At 48.5% G+C, this 18,782-nt stretch overlaps 1 protein-coding gene across 11 annotated transcripts in view; it reads left to right on the forward strand.

Annotated features, from left to right (window-relative positions):
• The first annotated feature begins 9,300 nt into the window (after positions 1 to 9,300).
• PTGES3 (prostaglandin E synthase 3) overlaps positions 9,301 to 18,782 on the forward strand; it is a 28,959-nt gene continuing 19,477 nt past the window's right edge. For 5 of the 11 annotated variants that reach the window (XM_008978559.4, XM_034935630.3, XM_008978561.4 and 2 more), the window contains exon 1: positions 9,301 to 14,588. In XM_008978559.4, coding sequence (XP_008976807.2) covers positions 14,575 to 14,588 — 14 coding nt within the window. In that variant the 5' untranslated portion in view covers positions 9,301 to 14,574. The remainder of the gene's footprint in view (positions 14,589 to 18,782) is intronic. The other 6 variants (XM_003824906.6, XM_057299423.2, XM_008978562.5 and 3 more) reach the window with 2 other exon arrangements.

Genomic DNA, 18,782 nt, shown 5'->3' on the forward strand with positions numbered 1-18,782 from the left:
GGTAAAGAAGCTGGCTAAAAACCACCAAAACGAAGATGGTGATGAAAAATGACCCCCTCGTCATCCTCACTGCTCATTATATATGCTTATAATTCATTAGCATGCCAAAAGACACACCCACCAGCACCATGAAGGTTTACAGATGTCATGGCAAAGTCAGGAAGTTACCCAATAAGTCTAAAAAGGGGAGGAGCCTTCAGTTCGGGGAATTGCCATGCCTTTCCCAGAAAGCTCATAAATAATCCACCCCTTATTTAGCATATAATCAATAAATAATCATAAAAGTAGTCAACCAGTAGCCCTCGGGGCTGCTCTGGCTATGAAGTAGCCATTCTTTTATTTCTTTATTTCCTAATAAACTTGCTTTCACTTTACCATATGGATGTGTCCAAATTCTTTCTTGCTTGAGGCTCAAGAACCCTCTCTTGGGGTCTGAATAGGGATCCCTCTGTGGTAACACTTCAAAGAGACCAAGAACAGGTTGGGTGCAGTGGCTCATGCCTGTAATCCCAGCACTTTGGGACGCCAAAGCGGGTGGATCACTTGAGGTCAGGAGTTCGAGACCAGCCTGGCCAACATGGTGAAACCTCGTCTCTACTAAAAATACAACAATTAGCTGAGCATGGTGGCACACACCTGTAATCCCATCTACACAGGAGGCTGAGACAGAAGAATCACTTGAACCCAGAACCCAGGAGGCGGAGGATGCAGTGAACCACTGTATTCCAGCCTGGGTGACAACAGCTAAACTCTGTCTCAAAAAAAAAAAAAAAAAGAACAGAGACTGAAAAAAACGGCCTTTTTTTTTTTTTTTTTTTTTTTTTGACACAGTGTCTCTGTCACCCAAGCTGGAGTACATGGGATGATCTCAGCTCATTTCCACCTTGACCTCCTGGGCTCAAGTGATCCACCCACCTCAGCCTCCTAAGTAGCTAGGACTGCACCACACACGGCTAACTGTTTTTGTTTTTGTTTTTGTTTTTTTGTGAAACGGAGTCTCACTCTGTTGCCCAGGCTGGAGTGCAGTGGTGCGATCTCAGCTCACTGCAACCTCCACCTCCTGGTTTCAAGCTATTCTCCTGCCTCAGCCTCCCAAGTAGTTGGGATTACAGATGAGAGTCACCATGCCCAGCTAATTTTTTTTTTTTTTTTTTTTGAGACGGAGTCTCACTCTGTTGCCCAGGCTGGAGTGCTGGAGTGCAGTGGCACGATCTCAGCTCACTGCAACCTCTGTCTCCCAGGTTCAGGCAATTCTTCTGTCTCAGCCTCCCGAGTAGCTGGGACTACAGGCGCCCGCCACCACGCCCAGCTAATTTTTGTATTTTTAGTAGAGACAAGGTTTCACCATATTGGTCAGGCTGGTCTCGAACTCCTGACCTCAGGTGATCTGCCCACCTCGGCCTCCCAAAGTGCTGGGATTACAGGCGTGAGCCACCACACCAGGCCACATGGCTAATTTTGGTGGGGTTTTTTTTTTTTGGTAGAGACAGGTTTTCACCATGTTGCCCAGGCTGATCTTGAACTCCTGGGCTCAGGCGATCGGCCTACCCAAAATAATAGGATTATAGGCATGGGCCACAGTGCCCAGCCTGAAAAAGAGGGCCTTTGAATTTGACAATTGAGTGGCTTTCAGTGTATCCACTTTGGTAGCTTGGGGGAGTGGGAACCAATGAGTGGACAGCAAAGAGGTACCTTTAGTGAGAATAGTTTGTGGAGTAATCTTAGAAATGTGGAAAAAGTTTAACAGACCACAGCATAAAAAGGAGGCCTGAGGTGGCCAGGCGCGGTGGCTCACACCTGTAATCCCAGCATTTTAGGAGCGAGGTGGGCGGATCATGAGGTGAGGAGATTGAGACCATCCTGGCTAACACAGTGAAACCCCGTCTCTACTAAAAGTACAAAAAGTTTGCCGGGCATTGTGGCGGGCGCCTGTAGTCCCAGCTACTCTGGAGGCTGAGGCAGGAGAATGGCCTGAACCCGGGAGGCAGAGCTTGCAGTGAGCCAAGATCGCGCCACTGTACTGTAGCCTGGGCGACAGAGCGAGACTCCATCTCAAAAAAAAAAAAAGGAGCCTGAGGAAAGGTTTGTTTTGTCTTGCTTTTTAGAATGGAACACCTAAGCATATTTGTAGACAAAATGGAAAGATTAAGGGAATAAACTGAAGATTCATACTCCTGGAAAAGGCCAGAGACAATGACATTAAGAACACATGCAGATGGCCAGGCACGGTGGCTCACACTGTAATCCCAGCATTTTGGGAGGCTGAGGTGGGCAGATCACCTGAGGTCAGGAGTTCGAGACCAGCCTGCCCAACATGTCAAAACCCTGTCTCTACTAAAAATACAAAAAATTAGCCGGGCGTGGTGGTGCATGCCTATAATCCCAGCTATGCGGGAGGCTAAGGCAGAAGAATTGCTTGAACGTGAGAGGCGGAGGTTGCAGCAAGCTGAGATCGTGCCACTGCACTCCAGCCTGGACAACAAGAGCGAAACTCCGTCTCAAAAAAAAGAGAACACACGCAGAAAAGGTCATCCTGTGCTTGAAGTAGGACACTTTTTTTTAATTTATTATTATTTTTTTTTAATTGAGACAAGATTTGAATCTATTGTCCAGGCTGAAGGGCAGTGTCATGATCTCGGCTCCCTGCAACCTCCAGAAGGACACTTCTTTAGAGATGGAAGCAAAACAAGATTTCACAAGTTAGACACTACATGGGAGTTAGATATTAATTTCCAGGTTGTAGTACCCAACAAACCTGCAAACGAAAAGCTTAAGCGATCTGAGTTCCTTTGCTGTAAAATATATTTCTGTCATGGATCTGGCACCTAATTCATTCATTCAACGAATATATATTGAGCGGGCAGGCACGGTGGCTCAAGCCTGTAATCCCAGCACTTTGGGAGGCCGAGATGGATGGATCACTTGAACCCAGGGGTTGGAGACCAGCCTGAGCAGCATGGCAAAACCCCATCTCTACAAAATACTTTTTTTAATTAGCTGGGTGTGGCAGTGCACACCTGTAGTATCAGCTACTTGGGAGACTGAGGTGGGAGGATCACCTGAGCCTGGGGAGGTCAAGGCTGCAGTGAGCCATAATCACATCACTACACTCCAGGCTGAGCAACAGAGGATGTGTCTCAAAAAAAATGTATATATATGTGTGTGTGTGTGTATATATGTATGTATATTCTTTTTGTGTGTGTATACACACAGATACAGAGCAAGAGAGAGAGAGCGCGAGCGCCAGAATCAAGTTTAAAAGCCCTTCCCTTAGACTTTCATCTCCTTCCCTCTTCCTATGCCTTCTCTTTGTTTCCTTTGGCTTTTATCCTCTCCTGCCTCATACCAGACCTTGTTCTCCCTGTTATCCTGTCTTCTTAAACCCCTCCTCTCTTTCCACTGGCTTCTTTTCTCACCCATCAAACATGATAAAACATCCCATTCCTAAACAAGCAACAAAAAAAATCCCTTTCCTCAACTGCTAAATATAAACTATATTAAATTATATTTCTACTCCTCCATCTGTCCCTTTCAGTCTCAGCTAATGGTGTCACATTTCACCCAGTCTCCCAAACTAGAAACCTCCTTATCTGATTCCTTTTCTAACTGGTCTTCAAAGTTAGAAATACATCAAAATTCTCGGTTAGCTTTATCTGTCCACTCCTACTGCCACTGCTTTAGTTCTGGGTCTAATCTCTTGCCTAAACTACCATGACTGGTTTGTCCATAGTTTTACTCCATTACAGCTAAATTATTAATATATTTAACAAACATTTTTGAGCATCTACTATGTGCCAGGGACTCCGAATAGTGAGAAAAGCATGACGGCAGTGGTCTCACTCAAGAAATGTGTCCACCAGGCCAGGCACAGTGACTCATGTCTGTAATCCCAGCATCACCATATACCACATCTGGCTAATTTTTTATTTTTTGTAGTGACAGGCTCTCCCTATGTTGTCCAGGCTGGTCTCAAACTCCTGGACTCAAGCAAACCTCCCATCTTGGCCCCCTACGTACTGGGATCACAGGAATGAGCCACCCTGCCCACTCAATGGTCTTATTTTCTATAATATAAACTTCAGATGTAAACATAAGATAAGGTGATGTTTGGGGTAGAACAGTGGTCCTCAATGTTTTTGGCACCAGAAATGGGTTTTGTGCAAGACAAGTTTTTCCATGGTGAGGGAATAGTTTTGGAATGAAACCGTTCCATCAAGCATTAGATTCTCGTAGTGGCCAGGCGCAGTGGCTCACGCCTGTCATCTTAGCACTTTGGGAGGCCAAGGCTGGTGGATCACCTGAAGTTGGGAGTTCAAGACCAGCCTGGTCAACATCACAAAACCCCATCTCTACTAAAAATACAAAAATTAGCCGGGCACAGCAGGGCGCGGTGGCTCACGCCTGTAATCCCAGCACTTTGGGAGGCCGAGGCAGGCGGATCACGAAGTAGAGGTGATCGAGACCATCCTGGCTAACACAGTGAAACCCCATCTCTACTAAAAATACAAAAATTAGCCAGACATGGTGGCAGGCACCTGTAGTCCCAGCTACTAGGGAGGCTGAGGAAGGAGAATGGCGTCAACCTGGGAGGCGAAGCTTGCAGTGAGCTGAGATCGCACCACTGCACTCCAGCCTGGTGATAGAGCGAGACTCCGTCTAAAAAAAAATAAATAAAAAATTAGCCGGGCATGGTGGCAAGCACCTGTAATCCCAGCTACTCAGGAGGCTGAGGCAGGGGAATCGCTTGAACCCAGGAGGCGGAGGTTGCAGTGAGCCAAGATCTCGCCACTGCGCTCCACCCTGGGTGACAGAGATCCTGTATCAAAAAAAAAAAAAAAAGATTCTCATAAGGCGAGCACAACCTAGATCCCTCGAATGTGCAGTTCACAATAGGGTTCGCACATCTATGATAATCTAATGCCATCACTGATCTGACAGGAGGTAGAGCTCAGGCAGTAATGCTGGCTCATGGAGCGCTCATCTCTTGCTGTGTGGCTGCTTTCCTAATAGGCCATGGACCAGTACCTATCCACAGCCTGGGGATTGCCACAGCCTGGAGGTTGGAGACGTGGGGTAGAAGATCTTTTTTTTTTTTTTTTTTTGGAGACAGAGTCCTGCTCTGTTGCCCAGGCTGACAGTGCAACGGCACGATCTCAGCTCACTGCAACCTACACCTCCCAGGTTCAAGTAATTCTCCTGCCTTAGCCTCCCAAGTAGCTGGAACTACAGGCATGTATCACCATGCCCAGCTAATTTTTTAAATTTTTTTTTTGAGATGGAGTTTTACTCCTCTATCACCTAGGCTGGAGTGCAATCGTGTGATCTCGGCTCACTGCAACCTCTGCTGCCTGGGTCCAAGCAATTCTCCTGTCTCAGCCTCCTGAGTAGCTGGGATTCCAGGCACCTGCCACCGCACCCAGCTAATTTTTGTATTTTTAGTACAGGTGAGGTTTCACCATCTTGCGCAGGCTGGTCTTGAACTCCTGACCTCATGATCCACCTGCCTTGGCCTCCCAAAGTGCTGCGATTACAGGTGTGAGCCACTGCGCCGGGCCTAATTTTTGTATTTTTAGGAAAGACAGGTTTTGCCATGTTGGCCAGGCTGTCTCAAACTCCTGACCTCAAGTGATCCACCCACCTCAGCCTCCCAAAGTCCCGGGTTTACAGGCATAAGCCACCGTGCCCAGCAGAAGGCCATTTATATTTTTATTTTTTATATTATTTACTTATTTTTTGAGACAGAGTCTCGCTGTGTTGCCCAGGCTGGAGTGCAGTGGTGCAATCTTGGCTCACTGCAACTCCACCTCCTGGGTTCAAGTGACTCTCCTGCCTCAGCCTCCCGAGTAGCTGGGACTACAGGCACGGGCCACCACGCCCAGCTAATTTCTTGTATTTTTAGTAGAGATGGGGTTTCACCATGTTAGCCAGGATGGTCTCGATCTCCTGACCTTGTAATCCACCCGCCTCAGCCTCCCAAAGTGCTGGGATTACAGGCTTCAGCCACTGCGCCAGGCCACCATTTTAAAAATACTTCATTCAATGCATGTCATTTTTACAGGTAAATACCTTCTGACCTTTTTTTTTTGAGACGGACTCTCACTCTGTTGCCCAGGCTGGAGTGCAGTGGTGCTATCTCGGCTCACTGCAACCTCCGCCTCCCGGGTTCAAGTGGTTCTCCTGCCTCTGCCTCCTGAGTAGCTGGGACTACAGGCACGCACCACCACGCCTGGCTAATTTTTGTATTTTTAGTAGAGATGGGGTTTTACCATATTGGCCAGGCTGGTCTTGAACTCCTGACCTTGTGATCCACCCGCCTCGGTCTCCCAAAGTGCTGGGATTACAGCGCCCAGCGGGTAAATAAATAGCTTTTTTTTTTTTTTTTTTTGAGATGGAGTCTCGCTGCCGCCCAGGCTGGAGTGCAGTGGCGCGTTCTCAGTTCACTGCAGGCTCTGCCCCCGGGGTTCACGCCATTCTCCCGCCTCAGCCTCCTGAGTAGCTGGGACTACAGGCGCCCGCCACCACGCCCGGCTAATTTTTTGTATTTTTAGTAGAGACGGGGTTTCACTGTGTTAGCCAGGATGGTCTCGATCTCCTGACCTCATGATCTGCCCGCCTCGGCCTCCCAAAGTGCTGGGATTACAGGCGTAAGCCACCGCGCCCAGCTGGGTAAATAGCTTTTAAAAGGCTCTTCTTTCCTGTAAAGATTTTCATGTTGATGCTGGCCCAAGACACACGGGTAGCACCAAACCAAAACTCAGAATATGAGCTCCCCTGTCTTTTCTCTGCCATTATAGTGTGTGTGGTTGACTCTGTTTCTGGCCATATCTTCTCAAGAGACTTTAAGAATCAAGTGATTCCTGGCCAAGAAACAAAAGCAAAATCATCTCATTCCCCAGTGGATTTGGAAGAAAACTTACAATAAAATCAGGTACTACTCCAACAGAAGACATTAGAGAAGAACTAAGGAATATAAGGAATTGCACATGAGATGGCACACATTTTTGCTGTATCAAGGTCACTATGATCTTCCCACATCAAGCTGAAAATATCTGGACGGTCGGCTATGTTTTCTTGGAAAATGTTTTTTCTCTTTGTTGATATGCTTTGCACTAGTAGGCTGGTTCAGTAATAAATATCTGAGACATTTTGTTTGAACAACAACCATAACAACAACAACAACAACAACAACAAACCTCAGAATATGAGAAAACTCAGTCAGGCACGATGGCTCACTGCTGTAGCCCAAGCAACTCAAGAGGCTGAAGTAGGAAGATCACTTGAGCCCGGAAGGTAGAGGCTGCAGTGAGCCATGATCGTGCCCCTGTACTCTGGCTTGGGCGACAGACAGATATTGTCTCAAAAATAACCAAATAAAAAAAAAAAAAGAAAAAGATATGAGAAAACTACTCAGCACAAAATACACTACTCTTTTTAAAACTCTTTCCAAACCAAATGAATAGGCTATGTTTTTTGTTTTTGTTTTTGTTTTTGAGACAGAGTTGCGCTCTTGTTGCCCAGGCTAGAGTGCAATGGCATGATCTCGGCTCACTGCATCCTCCACCTCCTGGGTTCCAGCGATTCTCCTGCCTCAGCCGCCCAAGTAGCTGGGATTACAGGCGCACACTACCATGCCTGGCTAATTTTGTATTTTTAGTAAAGACGGGGTTTCACCATGTTGGCCAGGCTGGTCTCAAACTCCTGACCTCAGGTGATCCGCCCGCCTTGGCCTCCCAAAGTGGTGGGATTATAGGTCTGAGCCACTGCCTCCGGCCCCAGTAGGCTATGCTTCTACATTGTTGAGAAGGTAATAATGGCATCAGAGAATTTTTTTTTTTTCAGAGACAGGGTCTGGCTACGTTGCCCAGGCAGGTTTTTGTTTTTCCTTTTTTGTTTTGTTTTTGAGAGGAAGTCTCGCTTTGTCGCCTAGGCTGGAGTGCAGTGGTGCCATCTTGGCTCACTGCAACCTCCACCTCCCAGGTTCAAGTGATTCTCCTGCCTCAGCCTCCCAAGTAGCTGGAATTACAGGCGCCTGCCACCACGCCCAGCTAATTTTTGTATTTTTAGTAGAGACAGGGTTTCACCATGTTGGCCAGGCTGGTCTCGAACTCCTGACTTCAGGTGATCTGCCCACCTTGGCCTCCCAAAGTGCTGGAATTACAGGCAGGAGCCACCATGCCCGGCCAGGTTTTTGTTTTTGTTTCTGTTTTTTGTTTTGTTTTGTTTTGAGACGGAGTCTCGCTCTGTCGCCCAGGCTGAAGTGCAGTGGCGTGATCTCGGCTCACTGCAAGCTCCGTCTCCTGGGTCTACACCATTCTCCTGCCTCAGCCTCCCGAGCAGTTGGGACTACAGGCGAAGCCACCACGCCTGGCTAATTTTTTGTATTCTTAGTAGAGACGGGGTTTCACCATGTTAGCCAGGATGGTCTCAATCTCCTGACCTCGTGATCCACCCGCCTCGGCCTCCCAAAGTGTTGGGATTACAGGCATGAGCCACCACACCTGGCCTGTTTCTGTTTTGAGACAGAGTCTCGCTCTGTCATTCCGGCTGGAGTGCAGTGGCGAGTGCAGTGGTGCATTCTTAGCTCACTGCAACCTCTGCCTCCTGGGTGCAAGCCATTCTCCTGCCTCAGCCTCCCAAATAGCTGGGACTGCAGGCATGTACCACCACACCCAGCTAATTTTTGTATTTTTAGTAAATATGAGGTTTCACCATGTTGGCCAGGCTGGTCTTGACTCCTGACCTCAGATGATCTACCTGCCTCAGCCTCCCAAAGTGCTGGGATTACAGGTGTGAATCACTGCTCATGGCCACCCAGGCAGGTTTTGAACTCCTGGCCTCAAGACATCCTCCCACCTTGGCCTCCCAAAATGTTGGCATTACAGGCATGAGCCACCATGCTTGGCCTAAAACATAAGTAATTTTAAAAATGATTTTATTTGCCGGGCGCAGTGGCTCACGTCTGTAATCCCAGCACTTTAGGAGGCCGAGGCAGGCAGATCACCTGAGGTCAGGAGTTCAAGACCAGCCTGGTGAACATGGTGAAACCCTGTCTCTACTAAAAAGAGATCGTGCCACTGCATTCCAGACTGGGCGACAGAGTGAGACTCCATCTAAAAAAAAAAAAAAATTTATTTTTTCAAAGACAGGGTCTCCCTACGTTGCCCAGGCTGGACTTGAACTCTTGGGCTTAAGCAATCCTCCCACCTCAGCCTCTCAAGTAGCTGGGACTACAGGTGGCTACTAGTAATGTTTATATTAAGCTGGGTCATAATATCACTTTTAAGGTTTATGGCCATTTTTTTTTTTTTTTTTTTTTTGAGACAGAGTCTCGTCACCCAGGCTGGAGTGCAGTGGGGAGATCTCGGCTCACTGCCACCTCCACCTCACAGGTTCTGCCACAGCCTCCCAAGTAGCTGGGATTACAAGCACCCACCACCAAGCCTGGCTAATTTTTGTATTTTTAGTAGAGACAGGGTTTCACCATCTTGGCCAGGCTGGTCTTGAACTCCTGACCTCATGATCCACCCATCTCAGCCTCCCAAAGTGCTGGGATTACAGGCGTGAGCCACGCGCGCCCCGTCTTTTTTTTTTTTTTTTTTTTTTTTTTTTTTTTGAGATGGAGTTTTGCTCTTGTCACCCAGGCTGGAGTGCAATGGCATGATCTCGGCTCACTGCAACCTCTGCCGCCCAGGTTCAAGCAATTCTTCTACCTCAGCCTCCCAAGTAGCTGGGATTACAGGCGCCTGCCACCACGCCCAGCTAATTTTTGTATTTTTAGTAGAGATGGGGTTTTGCCATGTTGGCCAGGCTGGTCTTGAGCTCCTGACCTCAGGTGATCCACCTGCCTTGGCCTCCCAAAGTGCTGGGATAACAGGCATGAGACACCGCGCCCGGCCCAATTTTTATTCCCTATACCCAGGAGACTTTTCTTTTTTTGAGACAGAGTTTCACTCTTGTCGCCCAGGCTGTAGTGCAATGGCATGATCTCGGCTCACTGCAACCTCCACCTCCCGGGTTCAAGCAATTCTCCTGCCTCAGCCTCCCTGGTAGCTGGGATTACAGGCATGCGCCCCCACGCCCGGCTAATTTTGTGTTTTTTAGTAGAGATGGGGTTTCTCCATGTTGGTCAGGCTGGTCTCGAACTCCCAACCTCAGGTGATTCGCCCGCCTCGGCCTCCCAAAATGCTGGGATTACAGGCGTGAGCCACCGCGCCCGGCCTCCAGGAGACATTTTTACCATTTTGCACCCTTTCCCTTTGACTTCCTAATACAAAATTAACAACTTCTAAGTTGTTATCTTATTAGAAAGCCCCCTTATAAAATAGGATTGTTCTCACCTTCAATTAACAATTTTTTTAGTTGCTCAAGTCAGTCTATAAAGTTCTCTTTTGCAATTTGTGACTCTGGACATATATTTAAATTCAGTCCTTACAGGAGGATCAATTGGACCCAGAAGTCAAGACTGCAGTGACCTGTGATACCACTACTGCACTCCAGCCTGAGTTAGAGTGAGACCCTGTCTCAAAAACACACACAAAAAAAATTTTAGCCTGACATTCAGTGCCACCACTATTTGGTTGTGACCTATTTTTTCTTTTCTTTCTTTTTTTTTTTTTTTTACACAGAGTCTCACTGTCACCAAGCTGGAGTACAGTGGTACAATCTAGACTCGCTACAACCTGCGTCTTCTGGGTTCAAGAGATTCTCCCACCTAAGACCCCTGAGTAGCTGGGATTATAGGCACACCATGCCCAGCTAATTTTTGTATTTTTAGTAGAGATGCGGTTTCACCATGTTGGCCAGGCTGGTTTCGAACTCCTGGCCTCAAGTGATCTGCCTGCATCAGCCTCTCAAAGTGCTGGATTACAGGGATGCGCCACCGCGCTGGGCTATGACCTACCTTCTTGAACGTATCTTGAATTATTCCCTTACACTCTGGACTACTTAGGCTAGAGACCGGCAAACTACAGCCTGCATACCAAATCCAGCCCCCCTGTCAGTTTTCATCTGATGTAACAGTTACAGTTTTCACTTTATTTAATTAATTAATTTATTTAGAGATGCAGTCTCGCTCTGTCGCCCAGGTTGGAGTGCAGTGGCGCGATCTCGGCTCACTACAACCTCAGCCTCCCCAGTTCAAGCAATTCTCCTGCCTCGGCCTCCAGAGCAGCTGGGACTATAGGCACGCCACCATGCCCAGCTAATTTTTGTATTTTTAGTAGAGACGGGGTTTCACCATGTTGGCCAGGATGGTCTCTCTCTTGACCTCGTGATCCGCCTGCCTTGGCCTCCCAATGTGTTGGGATTACAGGCGTGAGCCATGGCGCCCTGCTTAATTTTTTTTTTTTTTTTTTTTTTTGTGAGACAAAGTCTCCCTCTGTTGCCCAGGCTGGAGTGCAATGGCAGTTTCTTGGCTCACTGCAATCTCCACCTCCCGGGTTCAGGCGATTCTCCTGTCTCAGCCATAGGAGTAGCTAGGATTACAGGCTCCCACCACCACGACCTGTTAATTCCCCCCCCTCCACCCCCACACGGAGTCTTGCTCTGTCACCCAGGCTGGAGTGCAGTGGCAAGATCGGCTCACTGCAACCTCCGCCTCCCGGGTTCAAGCAATTCTCCTGCCTCAACCTCCCGAGAAGCTGGGATTACCAGCGCCTGCCACCATACCCGGCTAATTTTTGTATTTTTAGTAGAGATGGGGTTTCACCATGTTGGCCAGTCTGGTCTTGAACTCCTGACCTCGTGATCCGCCCGCCTCGGCCTCCCAAAGTATTGGGATTACAGGCGTCAGCTACTGCTCCTGGCCAAATATTTTGTATTTTTAGTAGGCACGGGGGTTTCACCATGTTGGCCAAGCTGGTCTTGAACTCCTGATATCCAGTAATCCACTGGCCTCGGCCTCCCAAAGTGTTGGGATTACAGGCGTGAACCAGTGCGCCAAGTCAACTTCCTTTTTTTTTTTTTTTTTTTTTGAGACCCAGACTCGCTCTGTCGCCCAGGCTGAAGTGCAGTGGCGCGATCTCGGCTCACTGCAACCTCCGCCTCCCGGGTTCAAGTGATTCTCCTGTCTCACTCTCCCGAGTAGCTGGGACTAGAGGCGTGTGCCACCACACCCGGCTGATTTTTTTTATTTTTAGTAGAGACGGGGTTTCACCATGTTAGCCAGGATGGTCTCAATCTCCTGACCTCGTGATCCGCCCGCCTCTGCCTCCCAAAGTGCTGGGATTACAGGCATGAGCCACCGCGCCCGGCCCCTTCCCTTTTTTTTTTTTTTTTTTGACACAGGGTCTCACTCTGTCGCCCAGGTTGGAGTGCTCACTGCAACCTCCGCCTCCCGGGTTCGGGGTTCGAGCTATCCTCCCGCCTCATACTAGCTAGTATTTGGAATTACAGGCAAGTGCCACCACGCCCTGCTAATTAGTATTTTTAGTAGAGATGGGGTTTCACCATGTTGGGTGGGCTGGTCCTGAACTCCTGACCTCAGGTGATCCGCCCACCGAACTTCCCAAAGTACTGGGATTATAGACGTGAGCCACGGGCGCCCCGCCCAATTTCCCTTTTTAATGGCATTTGAGCTAGGGTCCAGGTTTCGTAGCTCCCACTACCTGTCCTGCACAACACAGACACTAAATACCTTATTGCTTATTATGAAGCCCCGTTCTTCAGAAAGGTTTTATAGCACTTTCGTTAAACCTCCTTCCTGTTCAAAATGCAGCGCACTAGAGTATTTTTCCCCAATCCACCGTTAAGCGGCTTCTTAAGCAGGACTGTTTTGGGTCTCTTGGTTGCTATCCCCTACTACACCCTACTAATATGTTGCACAAAGCGGCGGGGAACCCCTTCTCCCCCAAACGATGTGCGTGGAAACACACAATGTCCTACTCTCTCCATTCCCAGAAACCTAGACTCTCCCCTCAAATACCCTTCCTGGCTCATCTACAGCACTAAGGTCTCAAGGTAGGGGCAAAAGCCCGCCCCAATTGGCAAACGCTCCTCAGCCGCCAAGAACCTCGAATTTCCGCTGTCCCTGGACAGAGCCTCCAACCTTCAGAAAAATGGCGAGGTGGACCCAGGCCCTTGATTCTGAAGTGAGCCCTTTTCTACAGCACAGGCTTTTTACAGGTTTTTGTGGTGGAATGACTCAGTGAGCTGATTTACTCCCTCAAGAGTAACCAACGCGCCATTTCAGTTCTCCAGGATCCCGACTCCGTGTCCCTCCGCCTCAGCCTTGCCTCCCACTGCCAACGGAACCGTTTCTCAGAGAAATCGCCGAAGGCGCATGGCAGGGCAGTTGGGCCACTAACGGTTTTCTAACGCGAGAGGACAGAGCGGGAGGAGAGGCGGGAACGCGTAGGGACTAGCTGGGGGCGGGGTGGGGGTGGGGTGGCGGACGAAGGGCGGGGCCGGCGCCAGGAAGGATCGCGAAGGAGCTGGGAGGCCCCGCCCTTTCCGTAGATATCTCTAGAAAGCCGCGCCGGAGCCCGAAAACAAGGACTGCGCACGCGCGGCGGCAGGGCCCGGGCATTTTGCTGCGTCACCAGCCGCCGCCCGGCCTCACCACCCCTCGTTTGCACGTACGCACGTTCATTCTCCGTCCTCGCGCCCCTTTTCCTACACTTTCCTCTTCTCCCCGACCGGAGGAGCCGCTCTTTCCGCGCGGTGCATTCTGGGGCCCGAGGTCGAGCCCGCCGCTGCCGCCGTCGCCTGAGGGAAGCGAGAAGAGGCCGCGACCGGAGAGAAAAAGCGGAGTCGCCACTGGAGAGAAGTCGACTCCCCAGCAGCAGCCGCCGCCAGAGAGGCCCGCCCACCAGTTCGCCCGTCCCCCTGCCCCGTTCACAATGTGAGTGCGACACCCCGCCGAGGGAAGGTCGCCGAGTGAGGCCGAGGCCGCGTTGGGGGCTCCCTGGAAGCGGCCCCCTAGCCTTTCTCGCATCGGTGGTGGCAGTCGTTCCTGCCTGGGGGCGGGAGGTCCAGGATCCTTGTTCCGGTTACCGTTGGCGGGTGGAGGACATTTTTCCTCCAGATGTCTGCTTCCCCCACCCCTGAACCGTTCCTTGGCTTCCCCATGCCGGAAATCCTACTTTTACCCCTTTGGCTGTCTGGGCTACTCGCCTCTTTCGGTAACTTCACCCTAGGCCTTAAGCTCCCGGTAGCTGCTCGCCATGCGGCGCCCTGAAGCGTGAACCTTCGTGGGTCGCCTCTCGGCTGCTTGGGCGCTCCGGTTCTGTTGCTTTGTGGTCCCGGGGCCAGGCCCTGAGTCGAGTGCACCTGTGGTGGGTGCCGCCAGGTGCCTGGCGGAGCTCCTGGGAGAGCCCCACGCGGACCTCGCCGTGAGCTGCAGGTACTGCTGGGCAACTAGAAGGAAGCCATGCCCACGCCGCAACATACTTCCCTCTCCAGTGTCTGGGTTTCTTGAGTGTGGGTACTTCCAGTCCGCCTCCTAACTCCAGTCTCTTGAAAACACGGGAGGTTGCCAAAACTCAGCCGCTTCCCTGGCAGCGAGGAGGAGTTACCATTGAGCAGGTAGTTCCGCACGTGTCGACTTTGGAAAGATACGGACGTTTTCTGTGTCCCATGTTCAACTTGAGGTGAGGTTTCACTATCCTGTTACAGTGTAGGATGAAATAGGTATGTAGTAGGCATTTAATTAACCTACAGTTGTCCTAAAGATCTTAAATTTGTGTGGAGGTGAATACAGATTCTATGGCAATCTTCATTTTACGATGATAAAGGAAAGCCTTGGCGATTTTAACCGAGTAAGAATTCTTGGCACTGCCGCGTACAGGGGGAACTGCCGGTTTTACAGGTTTTTTTTTTTTTTTTTTTTTTTTGACGAGAGGTTATTTTTCAAGGTACTAACTACGTCCTAAAAGGTATGGAGAACAATTAAGGTGGAACCTTTTTTTCTTTTGTTTTAGACTCCATTCAGAAGAGAGAAGAGGGGAGTGACTTTATGTCTTTGGAAAAGTAATAAGGATTTGCTTGATTCAAGTCATGATACTGAGGCTGAGTATATTGGCTAGAAATCTAAAGGGATGCGTGAGGCTGAAGCGAGTTTATCACTGGGAACAAGCTTCTAGAGCACAGCATGTTAGAATTTTTGAAGGAGCCCCCTCCCCGAAAATGATACGTAATCGGGGTTTTTAAAAATTTGAATTAGGCTGGGCGCGGTGGCTCACACCTGTAATCCCAGCACTCTGAGAGGCCGAGGCGGGCGGATCACCTGAGGTCGGGAGTTTGAGACCAGACTGACCAACATGGAGAAACCGCGTCGCTGCAAAAATACAAAAAAATTAGCCGGGCGTGGTGGCACATGCCTGTAATCCCAGCTACTCGGGAGGCTGAGGTAGGAGAATCGCTTGAACCTGGGAGGTGGAGGTTGCGGTGAGCCGAGATCGTGCCATTGCCACTCCAGCCTGGGCAACAAGAGTGAAACCCCGTCTCTAAATAAATAAATAAATTTGAATGTATATAAAATAGTTTTTGCTTTTCTATTTGAAAGCTCTCCTAAGTAATGTAGAAGGGACATCAGTGAAAATCTGAAAGGGGAAATTTTTTGTCAGATGAGGCATTAAGCAGCTTTTAATAATAGAGCCAAACAACATATCTTTTCGCGAAAAATATGTTTAAAATTGGCTTGAAGTAGAAGCACTTGATGGAGGCCACATGAGATATTTAAATAGGTACGGAACGGCTATTAGGAAAGTAGATTTAAAAACTTGGGTGAAAAGTAAGTGTAAGGCCAGGCGCGGTGGCTCACGCCTGTAATCCCTATACTTGGGAGGCCGAGGCAGGCGGAACACGAGGTAGAGACCAGCCTGGCCAATGTGGTGAAACCCCGTTTCTACTAAAAATACAAAAACTAGCCGGGTGTGGTGGTGCATGCCTGTAGTCCCAGCTACTCCGGAGGCTGAGGCAGGAGAATCGCTTGAACGCAGGAGGTGAAGGTTTCAGTGAGCAGAGATTGCGCCGTTGTACTCCAGCCTGGGCAATAGAGGGAGACTCCGTGTCAAAAAAAAAAAAAAAGTAAGTGTAGCAGTAGAGATACTATTCCAAAAAGTAGCCTCTCTAGTTAAAAAATAAAAATGCTACCTTCATGCCGGGCGGGGTGGCTCTCTCCTGTAATCCCAGCACTTTGGGAGGCCGAGGCGGGTGGATCACGAGGTCAGGAGATCGAGACCATCCTGGCTAACACGGTGAAACCCCATCTCTACTAAAAATACAAAAAATTAGCCGGGTGTGGTGGCGGCGCCTGTGGTCCCAGCTACTTGGGAGGCTAAGGCAGGAGAATGGCTTGAACCCGGAAGGCGGAGCTTGCAGTGAGCGGCGATCGCGCCACTGTACTCCAGCCTGGGCGACACAGCGAGACTGTCTCAAAAAAAAAAAGAAAAGAAAAGAAAAAAATGCTACCTTCAAAACGAGTGATTCGATGCCACTTGAAGAGTGTTGGGCTGGGGGAAACAAGTGTTTTGAAGAGACCAGCTAAAATATTCTTTTAAAAATAATATATGCCGTTTAGTACATTCTTCAGGGACTCTTAACAAGCTAAAGACTAAAATGAAATTTTAAAATGAAAGTTGTAAGTCAGTTATTTGAAGTGGAAGAAGCCTTTAATGGGTCGTCATCCAGTCTTAAGAAGAATCTGGCTGATAAGGGTTTATTTTGTTGATAACTTGTTTTAAAAGTGTGTTTTTTGGAGACAGGGTCTTCCTCTGTCACCCAGGCTGGAGTGCAGCTGCAACCTCTACCTCCCGGGCTCAAGCGATCCACCTTGCCTCAGTCTCCCGAGTAGCTGGGACTGCAGGCAAGCACCACCATGCCTGGCTAATAAATTTTTTTCCAGCTCTGGGGAGAGAGAGATTTATGCTGGGTGCCTTAAAGGCTTGGGAGTGTGTTTTCTCATTTGATTTACTCATTTGCTCTTCAGCGATTTCGTAGTTACATTTCTTTAAATCCTAAGTTATAAAAGTTTGTCTCATAGTTTACATAAAAGCTCTTAATTTCGGACCTATCTTGGAGAAGGCTGGGATTTTTAGGACCTTCCCCCACTTAAGATTTTCCGCTTAACCTTGCCAGAGGGTGCTACTTCGCATTTTCTTTTTGAATCATTGTCGTTCGACCGATTAAAAATAGAGAAAAAGTAAAATGTTTTATTTATTTTAGAGATGTTTGAAGTTGTTGTTTTTCCTGTCTAATGTCTTGTATATAATTAGGAAGTTGTTCAGAAACTTGCATCTCTGATTTTGGTAAAAATCTTCCTGTCATTCAGCTGTGTAGGAACGAATCTCCAAAATAAAATTGTCCATCTTTAGCCTGCAAAACAAATTGTCGTAGTGAACATATATTGTTAATTGCTATAACTTGAAGAGTATCTGATGGTGGGTGGCCTTTGTTCAGTATTGATTTCCTGTGCACTGTAACCTGGCAACTGGATTTTTAATTTTTCTTCCTGTGTTCAGTTAGACTTTAACTAGAAGGCAGTAGAAACTGGAAGTGAAAAATTTCTTGAGTGCAAGCCAGTGTTTTATTGCTAAATTAAGATTCTCCTGACTAATTGGATTTTCTCGGTTTAAAAATCTTCTACAAGCTGTATCATTTTTGGGTCTTGTGGTTAGCGATTGTCTCTCTTCAGGGAAAAAAAAAAACCTTTGTAAGTATCAACTGTTCAGAACCAACTCGCTGTTAAACACCTAAGATCATATTTACGTGAGCTCAAAAAATACTCTAGTGAGCATATTTTGCTATGGAAATAGTGTATTGAACTTTTTACTATTTACTGTGTGGATCGGCAATTATAGTTTTGGGTTTTTTTTTTTTTTTTTTTTTTTTTTTTTGAGACAGAGTTTCTCTCTTGTTGCCCAGGCTGAAGTGCAATGTCACGGTCTCGGCTCACCGCAACCTCCGCCTCCTGTGTTCAAGCAATTCTCCTGCCTCAGCCTCCCGGGTAGCTGGGATCACAGACATGCGCCACCATGCCCGGCTAATTAGTAGAGATGGGGTTTCTCCATGTTGGTCAGGCTGGTCTCAAACTCCCGACTTCAGGTGATCACCCGCCTCGGCCTCAGAAAGTGCTGGGATTACAGGTGTGAGCCACTGCATCTAGCCTAATTTTATGTATTTTTAGTAGCGATGGGGTTTCACCATCTTGGCCAGGCCAGGCTGGTCTTGAACTCCTGACCTCATGATCCACGCGCCTCAGACTCCTTAGAGTGCTGGGATTACAGGCGTGAGCTACTGCCCCAGCCGGCAATGATAGATTCTAGAATGAGGCTGCTTCCCTGCTTCCTCGGTATACCTTTGTAAATGTTTTTTTTTTCTTGAGGCGGAGTCTCCTTGTGTTGCCCAGGCTGCAGTGCAGTGGCGCGATCTTGGCTCACTGCAATCTCTGCCTCCTAGGTTCAAGCGATTCTCCTCTCTCAGACTCCCAAGTAGCTGGGACTACAGGCATGTGCCGCTATGCCCAGCTAATTTTTTGTATTTTAGTAGAAATGGGGTTTCGCCGTTTTGCTCAGGCAATCATCCCACCTCGGCCTTCCAAAGTGCTAGGATTACAGGTGTGAGCCACCACGCCCGGCCTTTTTTTTTTTTTTTTTTCTTTTCTTTTAAATGGAGACGGGGTCTTACCGTGTTGTCCAGGTTGGTCTTGAACTCCTGGGCTCAAGTGATCTTTCTCCCAAAGTGCTGGGTTTACAGGTGTGAGCTGCTGCACCCGATCTTGGTATACCTTTGAACTTGCGGTTTTCCGGGAATATTTCTTCTTTTCTGAGACACTGTCTGACTAC

This window comes from Pan paniscus, chromosome 10, assembly GCF_029289425.2.
Source record: "Pan paniscus chromosome 10, NHGRI_mPanPan1-v2.0_pri, whole genome shotgun sequence".
Lineage (NCBI taxonomy): Eukaryota > Metazoa > Chordata > Mammalia > Primates > Hominidae > Pan > Pan paniscus.